The sequence below is a fragment of the Castor canadensis genome, chromosome 18 (assembly GCF_047511655.1).
Source record: "Castor canadensis chromosome 18, mCasCan1.hap1v2, whole genome shotgun sequence".
Classification (NCBI taxonomy): Eukaryota; Metazoa; Chordata; class Mammalia; order Rodentia; family Castoridae; genus Castor; species Castor canadensis.
The window spans coordinates 47,324,307-47,337,600 of NC_133403.1; the positions used below are offsets into that span (position 1 = coordinate 47,324,307).

A 13,294-nucleotide genomic window follows, 5' to 3' on the forward strand; every position below is an offset into this window, starting at 1 on the left:
ATTATTCACTCAGTAAGTTTCTGTCTACAATAATCATTTTAATACAGATGTTTTTAGATAGGGTGTGCATTACATTATCTGGGAGTTTTTTCCAACTACTGGTGTCATGGATTCTGGTAAAGTGGTTTATGTCTTTTCAGAAATTTGCTGTGGTAACACTGGTATTTGTAATTTAAGAAACCTTTTTTGATTTTTATTGCTCCCTTTAGTTGAAACAAACTGCTTTAATGATTACTGAAAAGGATTAAGAAGTAATACCAGAAAACAAGTTCCAGAAGCATAGAACCTAGTTAAGAAGATGAGAGATTTGCAGCCAGCTTTTGTTTTTATTTTTTAAATTTTTTGTTCAGCATTTATACATTTATTGAGCATTTACGTTTCATTGCAAAGCAGTGTATTTGTCAAAATTGATTATATAGACAAGGACTGTGTGTTAGAGTCTCAAAGACCTCCCCCATGTTCATAGTCACATGAAGGGCTCCTGGTCCTCAGCCTCCAGTTGTCCTTATGGTTGGGCTTATTGCAGGGCCCTAGTACAGACACATAACTGGACAATAGCAGAAAGGCCAAGACAGTCTGACAGAACCCATGTACCACCTTCCCTCATGAGAGTTTACATGTACATTCTCCAAAGTGTAGTGTGTCTGCCCAGGGAAGCCCATTAGAGACTTAGTGCCCACAGTCTTTTCTGGGTCTGGGCTGATATTAATTAGCATTCCCTTCCCCCCAAAGTAATTCTTGTTGCTTGTGTGCAGTCAAGGCACAGTGAGCCTTCTTTATTAAGTAGGGAATGGTGGGAACATGCCTGAGGCTCATTTTCCCAATTAGCTGCCAGGAGCTAGTCTTGCAGATTGGCCTTTCTGTGAACAGCAGTCTCAGGCCTCCAGCTAATTCTTCTGCATCAAACAATTACTGATTCTTCTGTTTTTCAGCTGTCATACTGAGCGTTCTGGACACAATCATTAGTGTTAGAGATATATTTTCTCCTCACATAGTGCTTACCTTCTAGTGTGAGGATTAAAATAAATGAAGAAATTAGCAAATAACCAAGATAAAATCCAGATCCTAACAAGTGCTATTAATGGAAATAAATTAGGTGATATAATAGACAATGTATTATTGTGCTCAGGCTGCCATAACAAAATGTCCCAGATGGAGTGACTTAAACAAGAAATTTATTTCTCACAACTCTGGTAACTGGGAAATCCATGATTACAGTGCTAGCCCTCTGTTGAGGGTTCCCTTCCTGGTTTGCAGACAGCTGCTTTCTTACTGTGTATTCACATAGTCTTTTCTGTGTGTATGCTTTTGAAAGGGAACACTCTCTGGTCTCTTATAAAGACACTAACCCTGTCAGGTCAGGGTACCACATCTGTGACCTCATTTAACCATGAACTTCCTTAGAGACCCATTTCCAGTAGCAAACACACAGGGGATTAGGCTTTACGCATACAAATTTTGAGGGGACACAAACATTTTGTCCATAACAGAATAGTATGAGAAGTCATTCTAGACATGAAGAAATGTGAAATAAACTATTTGAAAAGTTGGGAAATACATACCCCAAATGAATGACAAATACGAATGTGTTAAGCCAGGAAGGGACTTAGTGACTTTAAGGAACAGAAAACAACCCCATGTAGCTAGAGGTCAGCTGTTCCAGAGAGCTATGGAGAGATTGGAGAGAGGGCAGGAACTAGATCCTACAAGTACTCATGAGCAATAAAAGGTGTTACTTCTATTTAAAATTATTTGGGAGCTCTGGAATGGCTTAAGCCGTTAGAGCGCCTGCCTAGCAAGTGTGAGACTCTGAGTTTAAACTCTAATGCTGCTCAAAAAAAAATTTGGGCTAGCTGGGCACCAGTGACTCACGCCTGTAATCCTAACCTCAGTTTCCTAATCTGTTTTCAGCATTAGTTCTGTTTTTCAGTACTTGGAAGAAAGGTACTGTGTTGTGACTTATTTCATATTTGGAAGACAAACCTTAAAAGTAGTCAACCCCTCAGCATAGCATTTCTAGTTTTATTTAGATAAGAACCACTAAAGAGCTTTTTTGTTTCCATTACAGAAGTCTGGCAAGTAAATGGTCATATGAGGTGCCACCAGGATAACCAAGGCAAGCTTAAAAGTGTGAAAGGAGGTCATGAATGGGATGCGTTTGGAAGAAATGTTAATCTGAACATGAACTTTGTTCCTTTAAGTAAATCAAGCAATGAAGATGACTTAGATGGATTGATTTTAAAACATCATTTAGATTTGCTTATTCCAAAATCAAATTATAGAAGAATGGGATCAGATGAATTTAATGTACTTGATAAATTGTTTCTCAACACCAAGCCTGAAGAAACTGATACTTGGTTAAAGTACTACCAGTGTGATGTATATAAAGATAGGTGTAAAAAGTCACAGATTGTTATTTATCACAGAACTCGTTTAGGGGAGAAACTCTATGAATGCAGTGAATGCAGGAAATGCTTCAGTAAAAAGTCAAGTCTCTTTAAACATCAAAGCAGACATGTAAGAGAGAAAGCTTATGGCTGTGGTAAATGTGGCAAAACCTTTCCCCAAAAGTCAGAGTTCATCACACATCACAGAACTCATACAGGAGAGAAACCTTTTGACTGTAATCAGTGTGGGAAGGCCTTCTCCCAAAAGTCTCAGCTCACATCCCATCAGAGGACACATACAGGAGAGAAACCTTACGAATGTGGTAAGTGTGGGAAAGCCTTCTCCCGGAAGTCACATCTCATATCCCATTGGAGGACACACACAGGAGAAAAGCCTTATGGATGCGGTGAATGTGGGAGGGCCTTCAGTGAAAAGTCCAATCTCATTAACCACCAGAGAATTCACACAGGAGAGAAACCATTTGAATGCAGAGAGTGTGGGAGAGCCTTCAGCAGGAAGTCACAACTTGTTACACATCATAGGACTCACACGGGAACAAAACCCTATGGATGTAGTGATTGTAGAAAAGCCTTCTTTGAGAAGTCAGAACTCATTAGACATCAGACAATTCACACTGGAGAGAAACCTTATGAATGCAGTGAATGTAGGAAAGCATTTAGAGAGAGGTCAAGTCTCATTAATCATCAGAGAACCCATACAGGAGAGAAACCCCATGTATGTAGTCAGTGTGGGAAAGCCTTCTCCCAGAAGTCACATCTCATATCACATCAAATGACACACACAGGAGAGAAACCATTTGTATGTAGTAAATGTGGGAAAGCCTTCTGCAGAAAATCCCAGCTTGTTAGACATCAGAGAACTCATACAGGAGAAAAACCCTATGAGTGCAGTGAATGCGGGAAAGCCTTCAGTGAAAAATTAAGTCTCACGAATCATCAGAGAATTCATACAGGAGAAAAACCCTATGTATGCAGTGAATGTGGGAAAGCCTTTTGTCAGAAGTCACATCTAATATCACATCAGAGGACACACACAGGAGAGAAACCCTATGAGTGTAGTGAATGTGGGAAAGCCTTTGGTGAGAAGTCAAGCCTTGCAACTCATCAAAGAACTCATACAGGAGAAAAACCGTATGAATGCAGTGAATGTGAAAAAGCCTTCTCCCAGAAGTCACAGCTAAATACTCACCAGAGAATCCATACAGGAGAGAAACCTTTTGAATGCAGTCTTTGTAGGAAAGCGTTCTTTGAGAAGGCAGAGTTAATTAGACATCAGAGAACTCATACAGGAGAAAAACCTTATGTATGCAGTGAATGTAGAAAAGCATTCAGTGAGAAGTCAAGTCTCATTAATCATCAGAGAATACATTCAGGGGAGAAACCCTTTGAATGCAGTCAATGTGGCAAAGCCTTTTCCCGGAAGTCAAACCTTATACCACATCAGAGGACACATACTGGGGAGAAGCCCTATGGATGCAGTGAGTGCAGGAAAGCCTTTTCTCAAAAGTCTCAGCTTGTTAATCATCAGCGAATTCATACAGGAGAGAAGCCTTATCAGTGCAGTGAATGTGCAAAAGCTTTCTCACAGAAGTCACAGCTCATTAATCACCAGAGAACTCACATGGGAAAGAAGTCTTAGATGTATAATTAACATGAGCCTTCAACAGACATCATACCTCATTAACCTTCAGAAAATGCAGTTATTTCAGAGTATTCCTTAGAGTAGGAACTCTAAATGATGTATGTAGGGAAAACTTTCTGAAGAAAAGCCAGTATGTATATTTATACATCAGCATTCATGGAATAGGGTGAACCTGTGAATGCAGTGGATCTGAAAAACCTTTCAAACCATAGTTAATCCTTACACAGTAGAAGGATGCAGCACAAAGACTGTGCATATACAAAGTCTTTCAGAGACCAGATTTCATTAGCTATTTGATTGTTCCCATTGCCATGAGCTGAAACAACATGGATTCATCTAGTGAGACAAGTTTTATCAGGTAATGTCAGCTCACTGTATCTAAGGAAATTCCCTTAAGAATGAAATTTTCAGGGCTGATGGAGTGGATTAAGTAGTAAGCACACCTGCCTAGCAAGACTGAGGCCCTGAGTTCGAACCCAAGTACCACCACCAAAAAAAAAAAATTATGTGAAAACACTAAATACAGGACAATCTTCAGCAAATAATCCCTGTATGTTGAATTTTAGAGAATTCATCTTATAGACAGACCTAATAGAGACATTAGAAACATGTATCCCTAGAGATAATGCAACAAATGGAAGCCATATGCTTTTTATAGATATGGTTACCAGGAATCCCCAGTTCTAAATGGTTGAGCAGTGTTCACTCTTAAGTATGAAGGTTTTTTAAAAAGTATATTCATGAGTTGAATAATTGACATATCTGAATAAGAAATTTCTTAGTGATGTTTAACAATTTCCAGTGTCAGATATCCCAGAATTACATGTAATAATGTAATTGGAGCAGGGTGCCAGTGGCTCATGCTTGTAATCCTAGCTATTCAAGAGGGAGAGATAAGGAGGGTCGAGGTTTGAAGCCTGCCTGGGCAAATAGTTCATGAGACCCTATCTCAAAAAACCTTTCACAAAAATAGGACTGGTGGAGTGGCTCAAGGTGAAGGCCCTGAGTTCAAGCCCCAGTACTGCAAATAATAATAATAATAATAATAATAATAATAATAATAATAATAATAATAATGTAATTGGGAGCAGGACATGCTCCATACAGTGCCTCCGGTATGTCAAGACACTACATGTCACTGCTTTTTCTGTTTCAATACCATGAAAATGGAAATGGGTAAAATATGACTTATTGTTGAACAAGTAGATGAAGTAATAATACCTCATTTCTTTATTCCTATTTTTGGCATATATCGAGGCCTGTGGTTATTACTGACCTTTCCCTTTGGTAATAGACATTAACATTTTATTAGTCTCCTGTATCCTTAGATCTGAGAAACAAAATATCCTGTTGATAAAGTGTGCAAAAGCAGGAGCCACAGAATAGCAATAGCAGTACTTGATTCTGAGTTAGCAAAAAAAAAAAAAAAAAATTAAGGGAGTAGCTTCAGTACTCAAGCCAAGCGAAAGAAAATAGTGTGAAATCTTCGTTTAGTTGATTATGAAGGTTCACACCTGTAATCCCAGCACTTGAGAGGCAGAGGCAGGAGGATCTCAAGGTCAAGGCCCTGTCTCAAAAGCCAACACCAGAAAGAAAATGTCATTTTGTGACATGCCTCCATATATCATGTATATACGTCTTAGTGCTGTGTAATACAAGTTTATTTTAGTTTACTCTGATTAAATATGCATACTTTACTGTCACTATGTTTTTGATGTTTCATAAAATGTCTTGTAAAAATTAGATGGAGAAATAAACTATTTAAAACTTAGGTGTTTAAATGTAAAATGTAAGTAGTAACTATTCTTGAGACACCCAGGGATGTATGTTTCTTTCCTGACCACTTGTGTGTTTCCTGGACAAGCATTAGGAAACAAGATTTCCATTACTTCATCATTTGAAATATTTATGTTTCACCTTCTTTCGCCAGTTGCCGTAGTCGTAAGTATGCTTTTCTTTAGAAATGCCTGCATTATCTCTTACCTAAATTTGAATGTTGTAGTTTGTTGTCTGTGATGTTGTTTGACAAAAATGATAATTTTTGTATCATGGTGAAATTGAGAAAAGTCTGAAAATTGAGCTTTATTCCACATTTGGAAAAATCAAGACTTCTCCTTCACACTAATTCTTTTACTAATATGGTGTATTGTATCTTTCATTCTAAGAGTATTTTTTCTTTTACCAATTTTCAACATGAGAGTGATTTTCCAAACCAACATACCAAAATTTCAATATCCAAGCAATCCTGTCTTTCCCTGTAGTGATTTTTTTCTTTTTGATGGGCTTGGGGTTTGAACCAGGAATTTGCATTTGCAAAGCTTTTTTTTTTGCTTGAGTCATACCTGCAGACCAATTTGCTCTGGTTATTTTGGAGATGCCTATTTGCCTGGGTGACCTGGAACCTTGAACCTCTCTGATCTTAGCCTCCCAATTAGCTAGGATTACAGGCATGAATCACTGGTACCTGGAGTAATTTTTAAAAATATTTTCATTAGTATGTGATACTTGTAAATGGGGTTTCCTTGGGACATTTCCATATCTACATATATTGTACCCTGGTTTGGTTCATCACCTCCATTATTCTTCCTCTTCTCCCACTCCCCTTTCTAAAATGACTTTGGTAGGCTTCAGTATTTATATTCATACATGTATGGAAAGTACCTCAACCATATTCATGCTTCTTAACCCTCTTCATTTACCCTCCCCTTCCTTTAATTGCCCTCCCCTTAAGATGACCTATCCTCATTGTTTTAGTGTGTGTTTATAGTTCAGTGGAGTTTTGCCTTGGTATCTCCATGGTTATATATATAACCATATATATATATATATTTTTTTTTTTTTTTTGTGTGTGTGTGTGTGTGGTACTGAGGTTTGGTACTTAGGGCTAACACCTTGAGCTATTCTACCAGCCCTTTTTTGTGATGGGTATTTTCAAGATAGGATCTCAAGAAGTATTTGCCTGGGCTGGTGTTGAACCACAACCCCCTCCTGGTCTCTGCCTCCTGACAAGCTAGTATTACTGGTGTGAGCCATGGGTGCCTGGCTTCCCATATTAATTTTTAAAGCATTTACTTTCCCAAGTTTTATTCATACTCAAATTAATGAATTTTCTTCTTTTGTGTTTATTCTTGAAAGTCATTTTACCAGATAAGCTAGACGTCCTTTGCAAGTGAACAAATAGTAACAGGGTGATGTTCTGCTTCGTGATTTTCCCTTTTTTCCCTTCTACCTATCATGGCATCATGATTTTTCTTTCCTAATCATAGAGATTGTTTCATTAGGTCTTGAACTGATTAAGGAGTCTGTTGTCTAAAAGTTAATTTTGCTGGGGTATTCCATCAACTAGTAGGCAGTTTAACTTAATACTACCTTAAATAGTAGAATTTCATAACTAGCCAGCCTGTTGGTTGAATGTCTAAGAAAAATTTTTGTCAGTACTGGGTTTGAACTCAGGCCTTGGTACTTGCAAAGCAGGTGCTCTACCACTTGAGCCATATCTCCAGTCTGTTTTGCTGTGGTCATTTTGGAGATGGGGTTCTCTCAAACTATTTGCCCAGACTGGCCTCAAACTGAGATCCTCATATTTCAGACTCCTGAGTTGCTAGGATTACAGGCATGAGCCACTGGTGCCTGGCTCTTATCAGAAAAAAATTTCTTAAGCATCAGGTGTTAGTCATAGGGCTGATGTTGACTACCGAGGAATCAATTCCTCAGATTACCTCACTGTGGAGGAGTGCAGGTACATGTGAACAGTCCTCCTCTGAGATATAAAAACAGTTTTAAAGTCGTATTAGTTTTGCTTTTGATTTTTCAAGAGTACAGAAAGTCATACTGAAATAGAATACTAATCCTTTCCACCCCCAAGTTCTGCTAGTGACCTGGAATTGTGCACACATCTACAAAGACAGTTTACATTGTATTACATTTACTAAGTAATGGAGTTCTTGTAGGTCTGGTTTGTGGATTTTGAGAACTGTCCCAGGAGTACCTTCTGTTCAGGTTTGGGAGCTCTGACACTTTTCTGTGGATACACATGCTCTTGCCTTTTATCACTTGTAGAACCCTGAGATACAAAGTAAGCCTGAATACCAGATTTATCTAAATATCGTTATTGGGTAGCAGAATATAGAACACCAGGCCTCTGGGATCTACCCTTTAGATCACCCCAGTTCTTTGATCATTTTTTTCAGGGATGTATATCCACATTTTTTCAGATGTGCCAAGAAGCTTCCAACACCTAGCTGTGTCCTAAATGCTGATAAAAAGTATCCATGCCCCTTGCAGCTGCATGCATATTCTCTGCATTTTCATTCTTTTTAGTTCATTTTCATAGTTACACGTAGTGATTATCTTACACTCCTTTTTTGGTGGGACTGCAACTTGAACTCAGGGCTTTGGGCTTGCAAAGCAGGCACTCTACCACTTGAGCCACACCTCCAGCCCCATAGTGATTATTTTAAAATGTAGCTCTCTTTGGTTACACATTTCCATGTTGCAATGTCAGTGTGACTTACTGCATAGTAACCTCTTTATGGTATACTAAGGCTTTTACACAGACTCATACCTATCCCTTTATCATTTCTTCACACTTTCTCTTCCTGTGTGATATTTTTTAGCCTCCTTGAGCTACAAATAGTTCCTTGAGATTTCTACACTCCATGCTCTATATTTTTGCCAATCTTTTGCAATGTAATGTTCCTTATCAATGTGTATCCACTGTCTGAAGCCCATGCATAGGAAGTTGAAAGTGTGTTTCTTCATGTAATAATACAATTAATTGCATGTTTTATCGTTTCTATTAGGAAGTTGTTGGAAAGCTGGGATTCTTTTTTATCTCTCCAATATATTCAAATTTGGGTGCTATCAGTGACAGTGTTTTCTACCCCATGGGAGAACGTCTGCACTGAGAAAAAAATGAAACCTTCAGGGACTTGATTCTCAGCTGATACCTGGTTTTCCTTGTCTTAACGTCCATATCCATTTCTGCCTTTTCCAAATGCTTTGATTGTTGAGCTCTTTTGTGAGATATTCCAAATATCCTTCTAATAAATTCTCACATTGCTCTAGCTGGCTTATGTTATGTCTGTTACTTACTTCCCAAATATTTGCACTAGTGGGAAGTCAGGCTGTTGTAATTGGTTTCTCTGGAGGGAGACCCGTCTAAGGGGTATATTGAGACCATCAAGTACAAAATTACAGTCTGGCTGAGTGGCTCAAGTGGTAGAGCACCTGTGTAGCAAGCATGTAGCCCTGAGTTCAAACCACAGTTGCACAAAAAAAAAAAACCCTGCAAAATTACAGAGAATCAGTAGGAAAGATTCAAGCAGAGGAAGAAATCAAACTGCATTGTAGGTTGTCCCAAGTCAGTGGGAGCTCAGGACCAAGTATTCTCCATCAGATTATCCCCTATGAGTCAGTGGTGGCCAGACCTGACCCAGTGACTAGAGGCAGGCTTCCCTGAGAACAATTACAGGTAAATTACAGAAGCTGACAGCTAGAGGCTGTCTGCTGACGGTTACTTCTGCTTCTGGACCACAAGTTCTTCCTTAGTTAGAGATGGTGCATCTCTGGGATTTCATTCTCACCCTCTGCTTAGACCTCCTTTCATACATGACACTGGGAAGCTGCTACTCTTGAGTTCTGCTGGGGCTCTTTTAGTTACATCCCGTGCCCTCTTAGCTGCTTCCTGTTTTTCAGTCTAGGTTCTCCTTACATTAATTACCCACTGCTGCATCTGGGATCACCTATTGCTTATCTCCAAACCTCATTCCCAAGGACTGAGCTTTGGTTGTCATGTCCTTCTCAGATCCATGTTGCTGTATCCATCCATTTGATATCACAATTGGGCAAGGAAGCCCCAAGAGGCATCAAGAAATATGGGCATCAAGTTTTTTGTGTGTGTGGCATGACCAGGGTTTGAACTCAGGCCTTCACACTGGCAAAGCAGGTGCTCTACCATTTGAGCCACACCTCCAGTCTATTTTGCTCTGTTTATTTTGTAGATGAAGTGTCGCAAAGTATTTGCCTGGACAGGCCTCAAACCTCGATTTTTCTGATCTCAGCCTCCCAAGTAGCTAGTATTACAGGTGGGAACCACTGGCCCCTGGCTTACATTTCACTTCTAAACCCTTCTTGCCCTATTGTGTAACAGCCATTCCACTTCTAGATCCTCCATGGCAGATGCTCCAACTGCATCAGCATGACATGAGAGTCTTTACACTCCCTGGGCTTTCCCATGGAAAGCCTGGAGTAGACCTGTACAGGTCTACTCCAGTCTTTTTCCTTCTAGTCCCTGTCCAATCCAGTGAGATCACTCAGTCATGATCCGCATATTCAAACCTTGATTTAGTTCTCATTCCCCACAAAAAGAAAGGTAAGTGCATCTCCTAAAATGCTCCATAAAGAGGAGCTTGCCCTGCTGTTGGTCACAACCACGTCTGAGTGAGACTGTAATGCAGCTGTCATCATTGCTTATTCTAAAGATGGGAGGAGGAAGTGGGTATTCATGCAGTCACAATTGCTCCAGAAGCTGGAAAAAGTAGACAGGTTCTCCCCTTGGCCTCCAACTCTGGTGACACTTTGATGTTAGTGAAATTGGTGTCAGGACTCTGATCTCTACAGCTGTAGGGTAAATGTTCTAATCTATTAATGTGTGTTGATAGTCACAGCAGTAACAAGAAGCTAGTGATGATCATGAAGCTGACGGCCTGTTAGTCTTCTGCCAAGTTGTCTGTGGCCCACTTTTCCCACTATTTGTCACCTCCCCCCATTTTTCTTAATACATTATGATTCAGGAGCACCAAAAATACTAGGTTGAAAAGTCATCTAATTCTGTGTCTTCTTAGAACTGCTTTTTTTTTTTTCACATTGGTGAATTCCACTTAGAAGAAGCCATACATCCATTTGGATTCCAATAATCCTTGATGGAGCAGTATAACTATAACTTTTGTAACCCAAGGCATGTGTGTGTGAGACAGAGAGAAGGGAGATGGGAGAAGGAGGAGGGGGAAAGAGGGAGAGGAGAGGGAGAGGAGGGGGAGAAGAAAGAGACTGAATAAGAGGCTAATGTAGGGGAGGAAAAGTAATTTTCGATTTCCATAGTTCTTAGCTGGAACTTCCTGTAATAAAAGTCAAGAGAGATGTTTTATTCACATGTATACCTCCTGTATACATGAATAACCCAGAGAAGTGAGCAGGTCTCCAGAGAAATGTAGACTCCGGTACTAAGCACCACGTTCTCCAAAGTTCAGGCCAGAATTTGGGTGTGGGACTAGGAAGGCTGGCTGCACACCGTGAGGTTCGCTCAGCAGATACCTTACCTTTTGGTGAGTGGCTGCAGTGACTGACTCCTCCTCTTCCTGTGCCCAGAGGGAGGAGATCTAACAAACTGAGATTTCTTTATATCCTCCAGTGCCTGAGTCCATTGTGTGGCCATTGAATTTCCCACGATTTCCTTTACAATCATAACTACACTAAGTATAAAATGAATACCATGCTTCCTGATAGTTTTCTTCTTCTTCTTCTTCTTCTTTTTTTTTTTTTGATGGTACTGGGGGTTTGAACTCTGGGCTTAGCACTTCCTTCACAGGTAATCTACCACTTGAGCCATTGTGCCAGCCCAGTTTCCTCCAATCTTTTGTTGCCCTTTTTGTATTTTTTGAGGCAGCGTCTCACTATGTTTATGTTGCTCAGACTGGCCTTGAGCCCCTGGGCTCCCCAAGCCATCCTCTTGCCTTAGCCTCCTGAGTAACTGGCACCACAGTGAGCCACGTCACTGGACTCTTCAAGCTTTTAGAACTAGGTTTGGCGAACTATGACTTATGGAAGTCCAGACAGCCACCATTAAGAGTGAACATGGGGCTGGTGGAGTGGCTCAAGTGGCAGAGCACCTGCCTAGCAAGCGTGAGGCCAAGTTCAACTTTCCATGTACCAAATCTGATTCATCATCCGGTCCTTAGATTTTTCTTTCTTTTTTTTTTTTTTTTGGTGCTGGGGAGCCCAGAGCCTTGCTCATGCCAGGCAAGTGCTTTACCAACAAACTCCATCCCGGCTCTTCAATGTTTGTTGAACCAACGCTTATCCTCTCAATACTAGTTTAGAGCAGTCTCCAGAATACATAACTATAATTTACTAGCATTCCTGGCCCAACTATTTCTTCCCTTTCATTCATCCCTAACACGATGCACTAAAATGCGAACGACTGTATCACATTCCTCAAAATTCTTGTGAACAAGAATTCCTTCAGAAGGGCTTGCTTACTTTTTCAGTGACATGGCTTTTTTCACGCCACTGAATTTCTTCCTTCTGTTTTCCTGTTCCATTTCGTATAATGGACTTTTCTTCTGGCATTTTTACAAAAGTAGTTTTCCTTTCACGTGCAGCAACGTCCCTACATTTAGTGAATTGATTCTTCCCTAATCCTCACATTCAGCATATAGTTTGTCCCCTATCCTCCCACCCAACTCCGACTCAGCGCAGCGAGCATGGCGGGAGCTGTAGTAGGAAAGAACCGCGTAGCCGCGATTGCCGTCGGGAAGTGTAGTTGAATCTCGCGGTCTTTGTCTCCGCGTGGCGGGTGTGGCGCGGGGCATTCCGGGAACTGCAGTACGGAGAACCTCCCCGTGACCCTTCGCCATGGCGTTCTTCAGGGAAATGCAGTCTGAGTGGACTGGTCTTTGCATCCGCTGCTCGTGGGGTATGCTGTAAACTGCCCGTCGCCGGGGTCACCTTTGAGAAGTGTATTTGTCTGAGTCGGTCTGTTGCGTGCGGGGCTGCGAGGCATGCTGGAAGTTGTGGCGGGGAGAAACGCCCACGCCGCGGTCACCTCTGGGAAGTGTAGTCAGAAACTTGCGGCCTGGTGGCGGTTGGTGTCCTAGGCTTCAAACGCCCGCGGCTGGTTTTCGGGGAGGCGGCCAGTTTGGCGTCCTCCGCGCCGGGGCAGCCCGGGGTGGCGACTCCTTCCGAGCTCAGGAGCCCTGCGCTAACGGGCGAAAGCACGCAGAGAGCGCTCAGCTGAGGAGGAGGCGCCGGGCGTGCGCGCGGCCAGCGCGGACAATAACGGCCCCCAGCGCCCGGCGGAGCGCTTCCTCTCAGCCGGCGCCCCGAATGTGGCGGACGGGCGGACCCATTTCCTCGCCAGTGCTGCATTCTGCACCTTCCTGGTCTCTGCCCTTTCCTGGAGTCATGTCTCAGGTAAGCGGGTGTTTCCTTTTCTTCCTGAAGTGCAGTCGTTTTTCTGGACCCG

General features: G+C 41.4%; 1 protein-coding gene across 4 annotated transcripts in view; it reads left to right on the plus strand.

Moving 5' to 3' along the window:
• The window catches only part of LOC109674196 (uncharacterized), a 60,519-nt gene that overhangs the window by 37,602 nt on the left and 9,623 nt on the right, over positions 1–13,294 (plus strand). Inside the window, exon 5 of one of the 4 annotated variants that reach the window (XM_074060980.1) lies at positions 2,677–10,528. In XM_074060980.1, coding sequence (XP_073917081.1) covers positions 2,677–4,047 — 1,371 coding nt within the window. In that variant the 3' untranslated portion in view covers positions 4,048–10,528. Of the gene's footprint in view, positions 1–2,676; positions 13,243–13,294 lie in introns of those variants that run through there. The other 3 variants (XM_074060976.1, XM_074060977.1, XM_074060978.1) reach the window with 3 other exon arrangements.